We start from the raw sequence: 14,589 nt of genomic DNA, 5'->3' as shown, positions 1-14,589 counted from the left end.
CCCAGGAGCAGTATACTTGCAATTGAAGCAGTTCAGAGAAAGTTGATTTTGCTGATTCCTGGGATGGAAAGGTTGCTCTATGAGAAAAGGTTGAGCAGTTTGGGCCTATACTTATTATAAATGAGTGGTGATCTTTTTGAAGCATAATATTCTGAGGGGGCTTGACGTGCTACATACTGAATGGATATTTCCTGTTGTGGGGAAATCTGGAACTAGGGGATAAAGTTTCATAGTGAAGAGGTCTCCCATTTAAGATTGAGAGGAGGAGGAATTTCTTCTTCTCAAAGTAATTAATCTTTGGATCTCTCCGAACAGTAAAGACTGGGTTATTTGAATACATTAAAGTTTGATTTGGATCAAGCAGACATTGCTAATGGGGTGGGGGATGTGGGCAAGGCAGGAAAATGAAGTAAACGTTGATTTCATTTCGACCGTGATCTTTTGAATGGTGGGGCAGGTTCAAGAACAGCCTACTCCTTGTATTTCTTTGTTTTCATCCAACAATTAGCCTTTAATTTGGGACTAGACAATGAAAAATAAGTTGTGATTTGTTCTCCTAATTACTGTTCTTTTGTGTTGACTCTGGTGTGTTCTGTTTCATTTTCAGAAATGCAGGCAGTGAATCTCGAGATGGCCTACGAAAATCAGTACTGGAGAAGATGCCTTTCCTCCAGAATGTGGATGACGATAGTGATGAGGATGATGATGAATTAGATAGCGTTCATTCTGAACTCTCAGTCACACAGAGACTAAGCAAGAAACAAAGGGTAGCTATTGATGGATTTGTTTTCAAACTGTTAAGATTACCTGTTTTTAGAAAAGTTCCATGTATAGCTTGATTTTTGAATTGCAATCTTAAGTAGGATTCTGTGAGCGTCCTCAGGGCAAAGAGAAAACACTCTGGATGGTATTTATTAATGCTGCATAAATCTCAAAAATTGTATTTTTAAAAGATTTTTGTCTAATTGACCACATAAAACTAGTGTCTTCTGCTGGTTGTTTGGGTAAGAGTGAGGAATATGTAAGCAGAACTATGTATAGTAAATTTAAAGTGAAATGTGTAAAAACTGTCACCATGCCATTTGTGTTTGCAGACTGCTAAATGATTAATTTGAGTAAGTTGTCCTGATGGGCACCTGTGTTTGTTTACATGCATTCCTTCAAGTTGCAAACTGGTTTAAAAGTGGTGACACCTATCTTTTAATAAAAAGTTTACAGGGTTTTATTGAACTTCATTCTGCTGAGTTCTAGCTTACCTAGACTGAGGACTGTTCATTGGCTTCCAAATGCTGACCATGTATGTTATGAGTTGAGAACTCAATAGAGCAGAGGCTGAGAGTGATTCTCTTCATTTCTGGAAAAGGAAAATTAGAAGCCAAGGCATATTCTTGACTAGAAAATATTCTGTGATGCCTAATGAAAAAGGTTGAAGAAGAATTGAGAAAATATTAAGGTATGAGCTAAGCTGCAAGGCAAAATCCTGCAGGCAGGTAGTAACAAATAAAGTTAATGGTGAATTAAATGGATAGAATTGTGAGAATGAAGGTTTATTAGTTTTTGGAACCATTGTTGAGTGGACTGTGCAGTATCTCCTGTGCTCCTACCTCAATGGCAACCTCCCAAGTGGTCAACATCGCAAGCAACAGTCCATTTGAAAATCTCTCTGGTCGGTGAGCTGAGCAAAACGATCATTTTAGCAATTAGTCGGTGGCCCCTCAGATCAATGCATTTGCTTGATTTCCAAAAGGAATTGCAAACTTACCTTATTTGTGATATGTGTGCTGCTACAGATAGGCACCGAGATGACAGCTGCTGATCCTGCCATGGACTGCGAAACAGTGGATGCTTTGAGTGAATTTCACTTCCTAGAGACTGGAGAGGAAGAGGAAAGGGGTGAAGATTCCAGAAGTTTGAGGGACGACAAAGAGCTCGGTAAAAATAAGGCCAAATCTGGATTTTGCCATCTGAGGGCACTTTATGTAAAACAAAAGCGAAATACTGTGGGTGCCGCAAATCTAAAATAAAAATAGAAAATGCTGGAAATACTTGTGGTCAGACCATCTGTGGAGAGAGTAATAGATTTCAGATCCAGGACCTTTCTTCAGAACTGAAGGAATACAGAAATGCAATTGATTTTAAGCAAGTTTAAAAGCAGGGAAAGGAAGAATGAAATCAGAGGTCTGTGATAGAATAGAGGGGAGAAGACAGGGAAGTGGAAAGCAACAAGGTTGAACAAGGTTGAAAAAATAACTTGAGATTTCTGTTTGTTTGTCTCAGAATGATTAAAAGCATAGACGTTCCACCAGTAGCTCAGTCAGTAAATTCACTCAGATGTGGAACTAGACCATACAGACTAGAAAGTCTCAGGTCCAGACCCACGGTGTTTGTGCTGCATTAGTTGATGTTGCCGACCATAGCCAGAAGGGCTGGGTTTGTCTTTCTGTAAGCATTGAGATTGTGCAGCCATCTAAAATAATGCATAAAACCCTTTCCACTGATTTATACATTGTTTTATCCATGATTGCATTCGCAGGAAATCACCGCTCTAAGCTTCAAGATGTACTGACTAATTTTACAGACATTGACGGTTTGCCTTCCATTCCAGCTGGGATGATTGGTCAACCTAAGGCAAGCGAAGGTAGCAGTATTTCTTTGCAAAAAAAATTGAATTACTGAATCTCCAAAAGTAACTGAAGGGCATGAGATGATGGCCCATCGGTTCATAAGTATTAGCAAATTCTTGAAATGAAATTCTTATAATTTGCTACAATGTTCACAGAATGGTTACAGCACTAAAGGAGGCCATTCATCATGTCTGTCAGCTTTCTGCAAAAGCAATTGGACTAGTTCTACTCCCTTTACCCCTTACATGTAACCCTGCAAATTTCTTTTCTCTTTATAAGAATGGGGGGGATGGGGTCTGGATGGGATGTTCTTTGGAGGGCTGGTGTGTACTCGATAGGCTGAATGGCCTGCTTCTGCACTGTAGGGATTCTGTGTTCAAATAATGATCTAATTCCCTTTTGGAATCCATGATTGAATCTGCTTCCATTACACCCTTAAACTGAGCAATCCAGACCTTAACCACGTACTGCAAGAAAATGTTTTTCCTCTTCTTGCTGTTGCTTCCTTAAATTGGTGCCTTCTGTCTCTTCTTTAGTCACCGAGAACACTTTTCTCCCTGTGTATTTTATCCAGGATCCTTGTAATTTTGAACAGTTCTGTCAAAATTCCCAACCAACCTTCTCCTCTCAGGGCAACAACCTCAGCTTCTGTAACCTATCCATGTAATTAAAATTCCTCACCCCTGGAACAATTCTCATGGATCATGTCTGCACAAACAATACTTCTGGTGAATTATTTTTTAATATTTTACTTTTGTGGTTTAAGATATTTTGGTGGTCATAAGATCCTTCGTATTTTTCCCGGCATCTGAAGTCATAACTGGAATTCCTAAGCAGTAGAGAAGAAATCTGACATTGTTGCATAATCAGTATGTTTGTAAAGTGTGGTAAATACCTGTACAGTCTTTGATTGTGAACCATCCAGGCTGTGAATTTCTAATTCAGTATACATCTTGCACATATTTAGCAGATTTCAACTGGATTGTTAATTCTGAAAACGTGACAGCATGCAACTGATTATTGAGAAAAGAATGGCCAGTGAAGGTTTATGTTTGTGCATACCCCACAGCAAACTTAAGGCAATGCCAGTGAGGATAGGAGCAACTCAGTTACCCCACTTGTGGAACAGAAGAAGCTGAATTTGCGTGTTTGGTAAAATGACTTTAGAGGCGATAAAGACCGGAAGAACTGTGGATGCTGTAAATGAGGAACACAAACAGAAGTTGCTGGAAAAGCTCAGCAAGTCTGGCAGCATCTGTGAAGAAAAATCAGAGTTAACGTTTTGGGTCTGGTGACCCTTCCTCAGAACTGATGGTAGCTAGAAGAATGTCGGTTTATATGAGGAAGGTAGGGTGGTGGGGGGTGTGGGGTAAGGAGTAAACGATAAGTGGGGATAGAGCCCAAAGAGAGAGAGCAGTTAGAAAGACAAAGGTGATTAGCTGTTAATGGAGTCTGTGAGTGGCTAACAACAGAGGGTGTGTAATCGCAGGCTATGTGGTAACAAGGCCTGGTGTATGGGGTAGGGGGCTGGGACATCGGAGAGTTTAGGTCCTAAAATTATTGAACTCGGTATTGAGTCCGGAGGGCTGTAGGGTCCCCAAGCGAAAAATGAGGTGGTGTTCCTCCAGCTTGCGTTGGGTTGTCACTGGAACACTGCAGCAAGCCAGAGACAGAGATGTTGGCCAGGAAACAGGGTGGTGCATTAAAGTGGCAGGCAATAGGTAGTTCAGGGTCTTTTTTGCGAGCAGAATGTAGATGTTCTGCGAAGTGGAACGAAGATGTTCTGGTAGTGTATAATGGCAGGTGTATAGGGTACGGGGCTAGGACATGGGAGAGCTCAGGCCGTAAAATTTATTGAACTCGATATTGAGTCTGGAGGGCAGAAAATGAGGAGCATTCTTCCAGTTTGTGCTGAGCTTCGCTCGAACACTGCAGCAAGCTTGGGACAGAGATGTTGGCCAAGTAACAGGGTTAAAATGGCCGGCACCTGGAAGGTCAAGGTCTTTTTTGTGGGCAGAATGTAAATGTTCTGTGAAGCAGTCACCCTGTCTTTGCTTCATTTCCCCAATGTAGAGGAGACCACATTGTGAGCAGCGAAGGCAGATTGTGGGGAAGTGCTGCTTCACCTGGAAGATATGTTTGAGCCCTTGGATACTGAGGATGTACATGGGCAGGTGTTACACCTTCAGCGGTTGCAGGGAGAGGTGCTGTGGGGGCTTGTTGGGGGTGAAGGAAGAGTGGACCAGGGTGTCCTGGAGGGAATGGTCCCTGCAGAAGGTGGGCAAGTGAGGGGAGGGGATTATGTATCTGGAGGTGGCAGAAATGGCGGCTGATGATCTTCTGGATGTGGACGCTGGTGGGATCGTAGGTAAGGACAAGGGGAACGCTTTAGCTGTTGTAGGAGAACAAAGAACAAAAAATTGCAGCACAGGAACAGGCCCTTTGGCCCTCCAAGCTTGCGCCGATCCAGATCCTCTATCTAAACCTGTCGCCTATTTTCCAAGGATCTGTATCCCTCTGCTCCCTGCCCATTCATGTATCTGTCTAGATACATCTTAAATGACGCTATCATGCCTGCCTCTACCACCTCCACTGGCAACGCGTTCCAGGCAACCACCACCCTCTGCGTAAAAAAACTTTCCACGCATATCTCCCTTAAACTTTTCCCCTCTCACCTTGAAATCGTGACCCCTAGTAATTGAGTCCCCCACTGTGGGGAAAAAGCTTCTTGCTATCCACCCTGTCTTTACCTCTCATGATTTTGTAGACCTCAATCAGGTCTACCCTCAACCTTCGTCTTCCTAATGTAAATAATCCTAATCTACTCAACCTCTCTTCATAGCTAGCGCCCTCCATACCAGGCAACATCCTGGTGAACCTCCTCTGCACCCTCTCCAAAGCATCCACATCCTTTTGGTAATGTGGCGACCAGAACTGTACGCAGTATTCCAAATGTGGTCGAACCAAAGCCCTATACAACTGTAACATGACCTGCCAACTCTTGTACTCAATACCCCGTCTGCTGAATGAAAGCATGCCGTATGCCGCCTTGACCACTCTATCGACCTGCGTTCCCATCTTCAGGGTACCATGGACCTGAACACCCAGATCTCTCTGTGTATCAATTTTCCCCAGGGCTTTTCCATTTACCGTATAGTTCGCTCTTGAATTGGATCTTCCAAAATGCATTTGCCTGGATTGAACTCCATCTGCCATTTCTCTGCCCAACTCTCCAATCTATCTATATTCTGCTGCATTCTCCGACAGTCCCCTTCACTATCTGCTACTCCACCAACCTTAGTGTCATCTGCAAACTTGCTAATCAGACCATCTATACCTTCCTCCAGACCATTTATGTATATCACAAACAACAGTGGTCCCAACACAGATCCCTGTGGAACACCACTAGCCACAGTTCTCCATTTTGAGAAACTCCCTTCCACTACAGCTCTCTGTCTCCTGTTGCCCAGCCAGTTCTCTATCCATCTAGCTAGTACACCCTGGACCCCATGCGACTTCACTTTCTCCATCAGCCTACCTTGGGGAACCTTATCTGAAGTGAGGACAAAGAGAAAGTGAGGGCAGAAATGCAGCAGATGGGTCGGACCCAGTTGAGGGTCCCGTTGACAATGGTGCTGGGGAATCCTTGATTGAGGAAGAAGGTAGACATTTCAGAGGCTCCCTTGTCGAAGTTGGCCTCATTAGAACATTTGCGACGGAGATGGAGGAACTGAGAGAATGGAATGGAGTCTTTCCAGGAAGCAGGGTGCAAGGATGTATAGTCCAGGTAGCCTTGGGAGTTGGTGAGTTTATCTTTCTCTTTGGGATCTGTCCCCACCTGTCGTTTACTCCTTACCCCCTGTCCACACCCTGTCTTCTACATATAAACCGACATTTTCCTAGCTACTGTCAGTTCTGAGGAAGGGTCATTGGACCCGAAATGTTAACTTTAGAGGTGGTGGCTGTCTCCAGTAATGCAGTTTCAAACTACCTAATTCAGTCAAACTCAGTTACTTGTGCTGTTGGGAGTGCATAATTCCTCACTGAAAGGAATAATGTGGGGTTGTATAGTAGCAATAAAAGCATGTCCTAGATATCCTCTTTGTGGAGTACTGATGACCGAACTCTTTCTAATATTCTGACTCTGTTTTGTTTCCAATGCAGGTGTTACTCTTGCATTTCCTCCACATGCTAACAAGCCATTTATGCTGGGGGCGGATAATCCTGGAGATGGCGATATGAGCCTTGGTGAGCTGGCAGACCTGACTGTCACTAATGACAATGATGTATGTATTTTTCTAAAACTGAAGTTCTTAACCAAATTTGGCATGAAATGTTGCGACTGAATTTCCAGTTTGTAAGGAAGAAATACACTCTTATACAGTCATACAGCATGGAAACAGACCCTTAAAACCAATTAGTCCACGCAGACCATTTTCGAAACTAAACTAGCCCCACTCGCCTGTGTTTGGCCCACACCCCTCCAATACTTTCCTATTCACATACTTGTCCAAATGTCTTTTTAAACATTGTAACTGTACCTGCATCTACCACTTTTGCTGGCAGTTCATTCCACACATGAACCACTGTCTGTGTAACCAAAGAAAACTTGCCCCTCATGTCCTTTAAAACTTTCTCCTCTCACCTTAAAAATATGTCCCCCAGTTTTGAACTCCTCCACCCTAGGGAAAAAATCCTTGCTATTCACCCTATTCATAGCCCTCATAATTTTATAAACGTCTATAAGGTCACTCCTCAACCTCCTCTGCTCCAGAGAAAAAAACCTCAGCCTATTTTTATAATTCAAACCCTCCATTCCTGGCAATATCCTGATAAATCTTTTCGTTACGCTTATCAGTTTAATAATATCCTTCCTGTAGCAGGGCAACCAGAACTGCAAACAGTAGTCCAGAAGAAGCCTCACCAATGTCCTGTACAACCTCAACATGATGTCCCAACTCCTACACGCAATGGTCTGAGCAGTGAAGGCAAGCGTGCTAAACGCCTTCTTAACCATCCTGTCTACCTGTCATGCAAATTTCAGAGAATTATGTACCTGAACCCCGAGATCTCTCTATTCTACCATTAACTGCAAAAGTCCTGCCCTTGCATTTTGATAAAACAAATTAAACTCCATCTGACACTCCTCAGCACATTGACCCAATCAATCAGGATGTCTTGTAACCTTAGATAACCTTCTTCAGTATCCACTGCAGTATCATCCACAAATTTACTAACCATGCCTCCCATATTCTCATCCAAATCATTTATATAAATTATAAACGAAAGTGAACCCAATACCAATCCCTGTGGAACACCACTGGTCACAGGCCTCCAGTCCGAAAAACAGCCCTCCACCACCACCCTCTGTCTCGTACCTTTAAGTCAATTTTGATTCCAATTGGCTAGCTCACCCTGAATCCTGTGTGATCTAATTTTACTAATTAGTTTACCATGTGGAACCTTGTCAAAGATTTTACTAAAGTCCATGTAAACAACATCTGTTCTGCTCTCATTATAACTTGCTCAAAAAACTCAATCAAGTTTGTGAGATACTATTTCCTGTGCACAAAACCATGCTGACTATCCCTATGCCTCTTCAATGCATGTAAATCTTATCTTCCAGAATCACCTCCAACAACTTACCCACCATTGATGTTAGGCTCGCAGGTCTACAGTTCCTAGGCTTCTCTGTACAGCCTTTCTTAAGTAAATGCACAACATTAGCCACTTTCCACTTCCCTGGTACCTCACCTGTGGTTTTAGATGATACAAATGTTTCTGCTAGGACCCCCGCAATTTCTTCACTGACTTCCCCATAACATCGTGGGATACGCTTGATCAGATCCTGGAGATTTATCCATCTATTTTCTAAGACCTCCAGCACTACTACTTCTGTAATGTGAACTGTTTTCAAGACATCAATACTTATTTCCCTGCGTTCAATAGCCTTCATTTCTTTCTCCACAGTAAAAATTAACATGAAATATTAATTTAGTATCTCCCTCTTCACCTGAGGTTGAACACATAGACAAAGTCGTTGATCTTTAAGTGGCCCTATTCTCTCTGTAGTTGCTCTTTTGCTCTTAATGTACTTGTAGAATCTCTTTGCCTTGGCAGATAAAGTTAAGGATAATCCAATCTCAAATCCCCCGTTCACCCTTCTGATTTCCCTCTTATGAATGCCCCTACACTCTACACTCTTCAAGAGATTCATTTGATCCCAGTTGTCTATATCTAATATATGATTTTGTCTTTATTCTTAACTAGAACCTCAGTATCTTTATTCATTCGTTGTTCCGTCCTCTGACCAGCCTTACTTTCACTTTAACAGGAACATAATGCCTCTGAACTTTCATTATCACACTTTTGAAAGCCTCTTACTTGTCAGTTCTTCCCTTTACCTAGTGTCTACTTCAATCAACTTCTGAAAAGTCTCATCTCATACCATTAGAATTTGCCTTACTCCAATTAAGAACTTTAACTTTGAAAGGCTGATTCTTTTCCATAACTGTTCAGTCAGTTGGCCTGTCTGATTTCCCAAGAGAAGGTCAAGTTTTGCTCCTTCTCTAGTAGGTACATTACGTATTGATAAAGAAAATTTTCTTGAGTACATTTAACAAATTCCTCACCATCCAAGCCTTTAACACTATGGCATTCCCAGTCAAGTCTTCGGAAAATTAAAATCCCCTACTGTTACAATCCTGCTATTCTTACATATATTTGAGATCTCTGTACATATTTGCTCCTCAGTTTCCTCTGACTATTGGGAAGGGCAACTCCTCGGAAATATCCTCTCTGTAATTAAAGGTTTAATAATATTTTCCTTAATCAAAAACACCACTCCCCCTCCTCTCTTGTCTCCCTTTGTATCCTACCTATCACATCCAAAACCCAGAGCATTGAGCTGCTAGGCCTGTCCTTCCCCCAGCAAAGTTTCTGTAATAGCTATGATGTCCCAGTCCCGTGTTCCCATACATGCCCTGGGTTCATCAGCCTTAGCTGTAAGACTCATCGCATCGAAATAAATGCAGTTTAATTCTTCAGAGTTACCCCGTTCTCTGACTTGCTGTCGTCTGTCTTTTCTAACTAACTTGCTGTTTCTGATTCAGATCCATCCTCATCTGTTTTTCTGTTTTTACTGCCATTCCCTCTACTAGTTTAAAGTCTCCCGAAATAGAACGAGCAATTCTCCCCACCAAGATATTGGTCCCTTCCAGTTCAGGTGAAACTCATCCCTTTTGAACAGGTCTTTTCTACCCTAGAAGAGATCCTAATGATTCAAAAATCTGAATCCTTGCACGTTGCACCATCTCTTCAGCCATTGGTTTATTTGCCCTATCTTTTTATTCCCACTCTCATGAGAATGTAATACCAGGAGTAAAACCAGAGATTATTTCCTTTGATGTTGTGCTTTTTAACCTTCTACTTAATCCCTTCTGTTCACTTGGCAAAGCCTTAACCCTTTCCCTAACTGTCGTTCCTTCCAATGTGTACAACAGCTTTCAGCCTCTCACTCTCCCCTTTGACAATATGCTTCAACCGTTTCGAGACATCCTTAACCCTGGCACCAGGAAGGCAATGTGCTATTCTAGGTTCGTGCTCACAGCTGCAGAATCTCCTGTCTGTCACTCCATGACAAGAGAGTCCCCTATAACAATTATTCTTTTCAATCTTGACAAACCTAGCTTAATATAAGATTCATTCCTAATACCCAAGATCTGACTGCCATTTCTATTTTCCTCTGAGAAACTATCCCCTTCAACGGTACCCAAAAAGGAGTCCGTGTTTGAAAGAGGAATAGCCACAGGAGACTTGTGAGCTATCTGCTTACCTTTGCTGACAGTTATCCATCTGTCTGAATAATCCTGCTGTGTAACCACCTTTCGAAATTCATTAACCATCACACTCTGTGTCTCTTGAATGCCTTCAGTGACATTAACCCTAAAAAGAAGCTGCTCTTAAAAGCTCTTTGCTTTTAAAAAAAAACCCTTCTTTACCCACAAATTAAGATTTTAAGCTTAAATTTGCATTATTAGGACTCATGAATTTTGAAACATTAACGACATTAAACTAGAAGGAAAACACTTTTTGTACCATTTTAAAAATAGTATTTTTATTCGCTCGCTGGCTTTTGCTGGTGTTCAGTTCCAGCCCTCAACCATGTGGCCATTCTGCATGGATGAGCAAGTCCATACAGAGACTGCAAAACCACAGAGGACATCTCAGCTGAAATATGATCTTATTCCACATATTTTAGCTGTGTTAATGAGCAGTGATTGAAAGTGTGAACCAGCTTTTTTATCCACATCCTGAAGCCCAGGGCAATGGGCTCAATTACAATGCCCCCAATGCAACCTTAGAATGTAGCTAATACTTTCCTAAAAAAAGTTGAAACTTTAAAAATCTAATTCTGCCTTGCAATGGAAGCTAAATGTTACTTATTTCACAAGGCTTCTCCTTGCCCACTAGAGTGTGTTGGTCATCAATCAGAAATGCTGTCAACTCTTTGGGAGTGGGAACTTTGCAAATATAGCTAGGAATGTGTCTTAGATCAAAACAGAAAATGCTGGTATACTCAGCAGGTTGGGCAGCATCTAAAGGGAGGGAAAAGAGTCAAAGTTTCACGTCGATGACCCTTCATCAGACTTTAATTTCCTTGTTGCAGATTTCTGATTGCAAGGATACCTTCAGGAAAACCTGGAATCCGAAGTATACGTTGCGGAGTCATTTTGATGGGATCCGTGCATTGGCGTTTCACCCAGTGGAGCCTGTGCTCATTACTGCTTCAGAGGATCGTACTCTGAAGCTATGGAACCTGCAGAAAACAGTTCCTGCCAAAAAGTAATTTTTTTCTGTGTTGTGAGATATGTTTCTTTCTGATTAGGACAGAGCAAAGTAGGCTGAAGCTCGTAAACTAACTATTTCTTCACATTACTGAACCGTACACAGTTCTGTGGGGTTGGCCTTTTTGAAAGACTAAGTATTGTGGTGAATTAGACCATGAACTTGCAGCTTTAGCCACGCAGAGAAGGCAAAAGTCTTGGTCACTGCACTGCTCCCCTTTGAAATGAGTGTGGGTCCACATCACAAAATTTATCCCTAATTTATATGAAGTGGGCAAGCTCATTCAGAGAAGGTACCTCGCGTGGAAAAGAAAATAATTTGTACTATTGCAGTTGAGGTGCTTTTCTGAGTTTGACGGCAATGTTTGTTGTTGGAACAATGCCTCTGCATCTAATTACCGCACATCACTGGTGCTAGGTAGACTACATAGAAGGTTTTCCTCACTATTTGAAATTCTGAAGTTGTTCGTGGAGCAATTAATTATTGATTGAAAGCCATGTGTTTCTATAATGGGTAGGTCAAGAGTTACTTCTTTTTCCTGTTCATCTCTTATTACCCCTTTTGAAGCAACTGTTATACTATCTGTGGCACATTGCTGATATCACAAGTTACTGACTCACAGATCTAAAGCAACTCCTTGAAACTGTTAAGTGTAACTGTTCGGATTCAAATGGAAAATGACTCTAACTGGCTGCCTGTTTCGTGGAGACCTGGTTTATTTCAGTTTTCAGTCGGCTGTTGGATAACAACATAAAAAGTAGCTAGAAATTTTTACATACGCAAAAAACTTAGCTTTTGGAAAAAGCCTGGGAGGATGTTATTGGAAGAGAAGAATGTCCACTTTAGGTGTTTAATTTTAATTTGTTCTAGGAGTACTGCGTTGGATGTGGAACCAATCTATACGTTCAGGGGGCACATGTGAGTATATAATTATCAGTTACTCCGTCAATCTTAGAGGTGATACAAACAGTATATTGTTTCCAAATTCCCCCATTTAGATGTTGTTGCTTGCATTCATTCAAATTAAATAATTCAGCATTTTTATTGGAAACTAACAAATTTAATTCATCAAACACTGAGTTTAGTTATCCATGGGGTTAGTCTATCTGCAGACTAGGTTCTAGATTTGATCCAGAGTCTATGCTTTGTGGATCTCACCAAGACAGCTGAAGTGATGTAAAAGTTAGCCACTGTGCTCCTAGATGTTGAAACTCCAGGGAGTCATTGTCTTTACGACTGTGGGAAATCATTGAACTACACTGCGTTGGTAGTGCTTTGGAAACACTTGATTGTCTAGTCATTTTTATTGTATTTGGCTTCTTTTTTAAAGTCCCTGTCTTGCTGTTACAGAGACCCAGTTTTATCATTGGCAGTTAGTTCTAAAGGGGACCAGTGCTTCAGTGGAGGACTTGATGGCACAATTTGCTGCTGGAATATTCCAAGCTTGAATACTGATCCATACGATACTTATGGTATGTGCTAAGTAGTATTTAACAAAATAGCATACTGATGGGCCTGCATATGACCAGAGCTCATGATTATGTATTGTCATGAATGGCTGGTAACAATTGATTTTAACTGTGCTGGTCATTAGAGTGATGTTAAAATTATTTATGAATATCCATTGTATTAAGGCTTTTATCTATTTATTTAGTTATTTCCTTCCTGACTCTTTACTCTTTTCTCTCCTGAATGTGCTGACATTTATTCTCCGATCTAAGCTCAGTGCTTCTATATATTTAATCTGAATAATAATGTAAGTGAACTTCCATTTTTTTATGATGGCTAAATCTGCATTTGTTGTGCTGACCAAACTAGGTCATGAGAGGTTAACTATTTATTGATTTCTCCTCCTGATATTTACTGGTAACAATTTTTATTTGAAAGATCAAAATGTAGAGAAGCAGAGCCTGGTTATCCCAAAGAAATGAGACATTATAAGGGTCAGACTTGATATAAGGTATAACTATATTTACGGGCTAATCCTGTTAAGACACTGCTCTTTCAGTCGTACAATTTATCATTCAGTGGTAAGAATATGTTTCTTTTCACAGATGAGAGTATTCTGTCCAGAACACTAAATGGTCACACAGATACAGTTTGGGGACTCGCATTTAGTATCCCAAAGAACCGCCTCATTTCTTGTTCAGCAGATGGAACTGTTAGGTTGTGGGATGCAACTGCGAATCCAGCGTGTGTTAGTACATACAACAGAGATAAGGGTGAGTAAAAGCTTGGGAGTCAAACATGTGGTGCCTCTGGGATGATTGGAAAAAGAGTAAGGCTACCTTTTTGGGGTGCGTATGTTGAAGTAGGGAGCTGCCGTCTTCTGGAAGGAAAGACATGGACCATCTAGTGGAACGGAAGAGAGTCAGGGTTACTGCCCACCAGGCAGGGGTGTGCCATCTGCTAAAGGCTGATAGCCCTTCCCCTCATTAAATCTGGAGCTGTTATACTTGAGCCAGATCAAGATGGAGTGTATAGTAAGATCTAATGCAAACAGGGAAGAATTAAGAGATAGCAAGAACTGCAGATGCTGGAGTCAGAGACAACACAGTGTGGAGCTGGAGGAACACAGCAGGTCAGGCAGCATCAGAGGAGCAGGAAGGTTGATGTTTTGGGTCGGGACCCTTCATCAGAAAAGGGGTTTCTGAAAAAGACAGCCAGTCTTTTTTTTTAACCTTGGGCCAGTTGAAATGATACTAACAGTAACGTGGGCCCAAGGTGATTTGTACAGCTCAGCTACAGACTGCATTAGCCATTGAACTAGCAGGGGACTTCAATTTAGATGATATTAAATACTACCATTTATCAAATGTATGCAATTGATGTTAGTAATACAATACAATGCCCTGAAATCTGCAAGATGAATGTTCAGTATAGTAACCTAATTACTTACTTTTTGTGGTGAATTCGAATTGATTTCTAAATATAGATTGTTTTATGTTCTCCAGAAAATGGGATTCCTACCTCTGTTGCCTTTGTGAGCGATCCTGATCATGCTGTAGCTTCCTTCACGAACGGTGACGTGATCATATATGACCTGCAGGCATTACAACCAGTAATGACCCTGGATTCTAAAACATCTGACACTGGTAAGCTGACAGACAGGGGCTAG

At 41.5% G+C, this 14,589-nt stretch overlaps 1 protein-coding gene across 3 annotated transcripts in view; it reads left to right on the top strand.

The window, feature by feature from the left end:
- LOC109934036 (striatin-3-like) overlaps window positions 1–14,589 on the top strand; it is a 50,968-nt gene that overhangs the window by 24,234 nt on the left and 12,145 nt on the right. For all 3 annotated transcript variants that reach the window (XR_007265768.1, XM_048618127.1, XM_020532879.2), the window contains exons 6-14: window positions 608–767; window positions 1,791–1,932; window positions 2,534–2,638; window positions 6,789–6,910; window positions 11,293–11,468; window positions 12,342–12,389; window positions 12,822–12,943; window positions 13,526–13,693; window positions 14,426–14,566. Coding sequence is in view for 2 of the 3 variants with exons in the window: in XM_048618127.1 (XP_048474084.1) it covers window positions 608–767; window positions 1,791–1,932; window positions 2,534–2,638; window positions 6,789–6,910; window positions 11,293–11,468; window positions 12,342–12,389; window positions 12,822–12,943; window positions 13,526–13,693; window positions 14,426–14,566 (1,184 nt within the window). In the remaining variant the exon portion in view is untranslated. The remainder of the gene's footprint in view (window positions 1–607; window positions 768–1,790; window positions 1,933–2,533; window positions 2,639–6,788; window positions 6,911–11,292; window positions 11,469–12,341; window positions 12,390–12,821; window positions 12,944–13,525; window positions 13,694–14,425; window positions 14,567–14,589) is intronic.

The sequence above is a fragment of the Rhincodon typus genome, chromosome 39, assembly GCF_021869965.1.
Source record: "Rhincodon typus isolate 14 chromosome 39, sRhiTyp1.1, whole genome shotgun sequence".
NCBI classification, from domain to species: Eukaryota; Metazoa; Chordata; class Chondrichthyes; order Orectolobiformes; family Rhincodontidae; genus Rhincodon; species Rhincodon typus.
The sequence above is the reverse complement of the archived record's forward strand: the minus strand, read 5'-3'. Positions and strand labels throughout refer to the sequence as shown.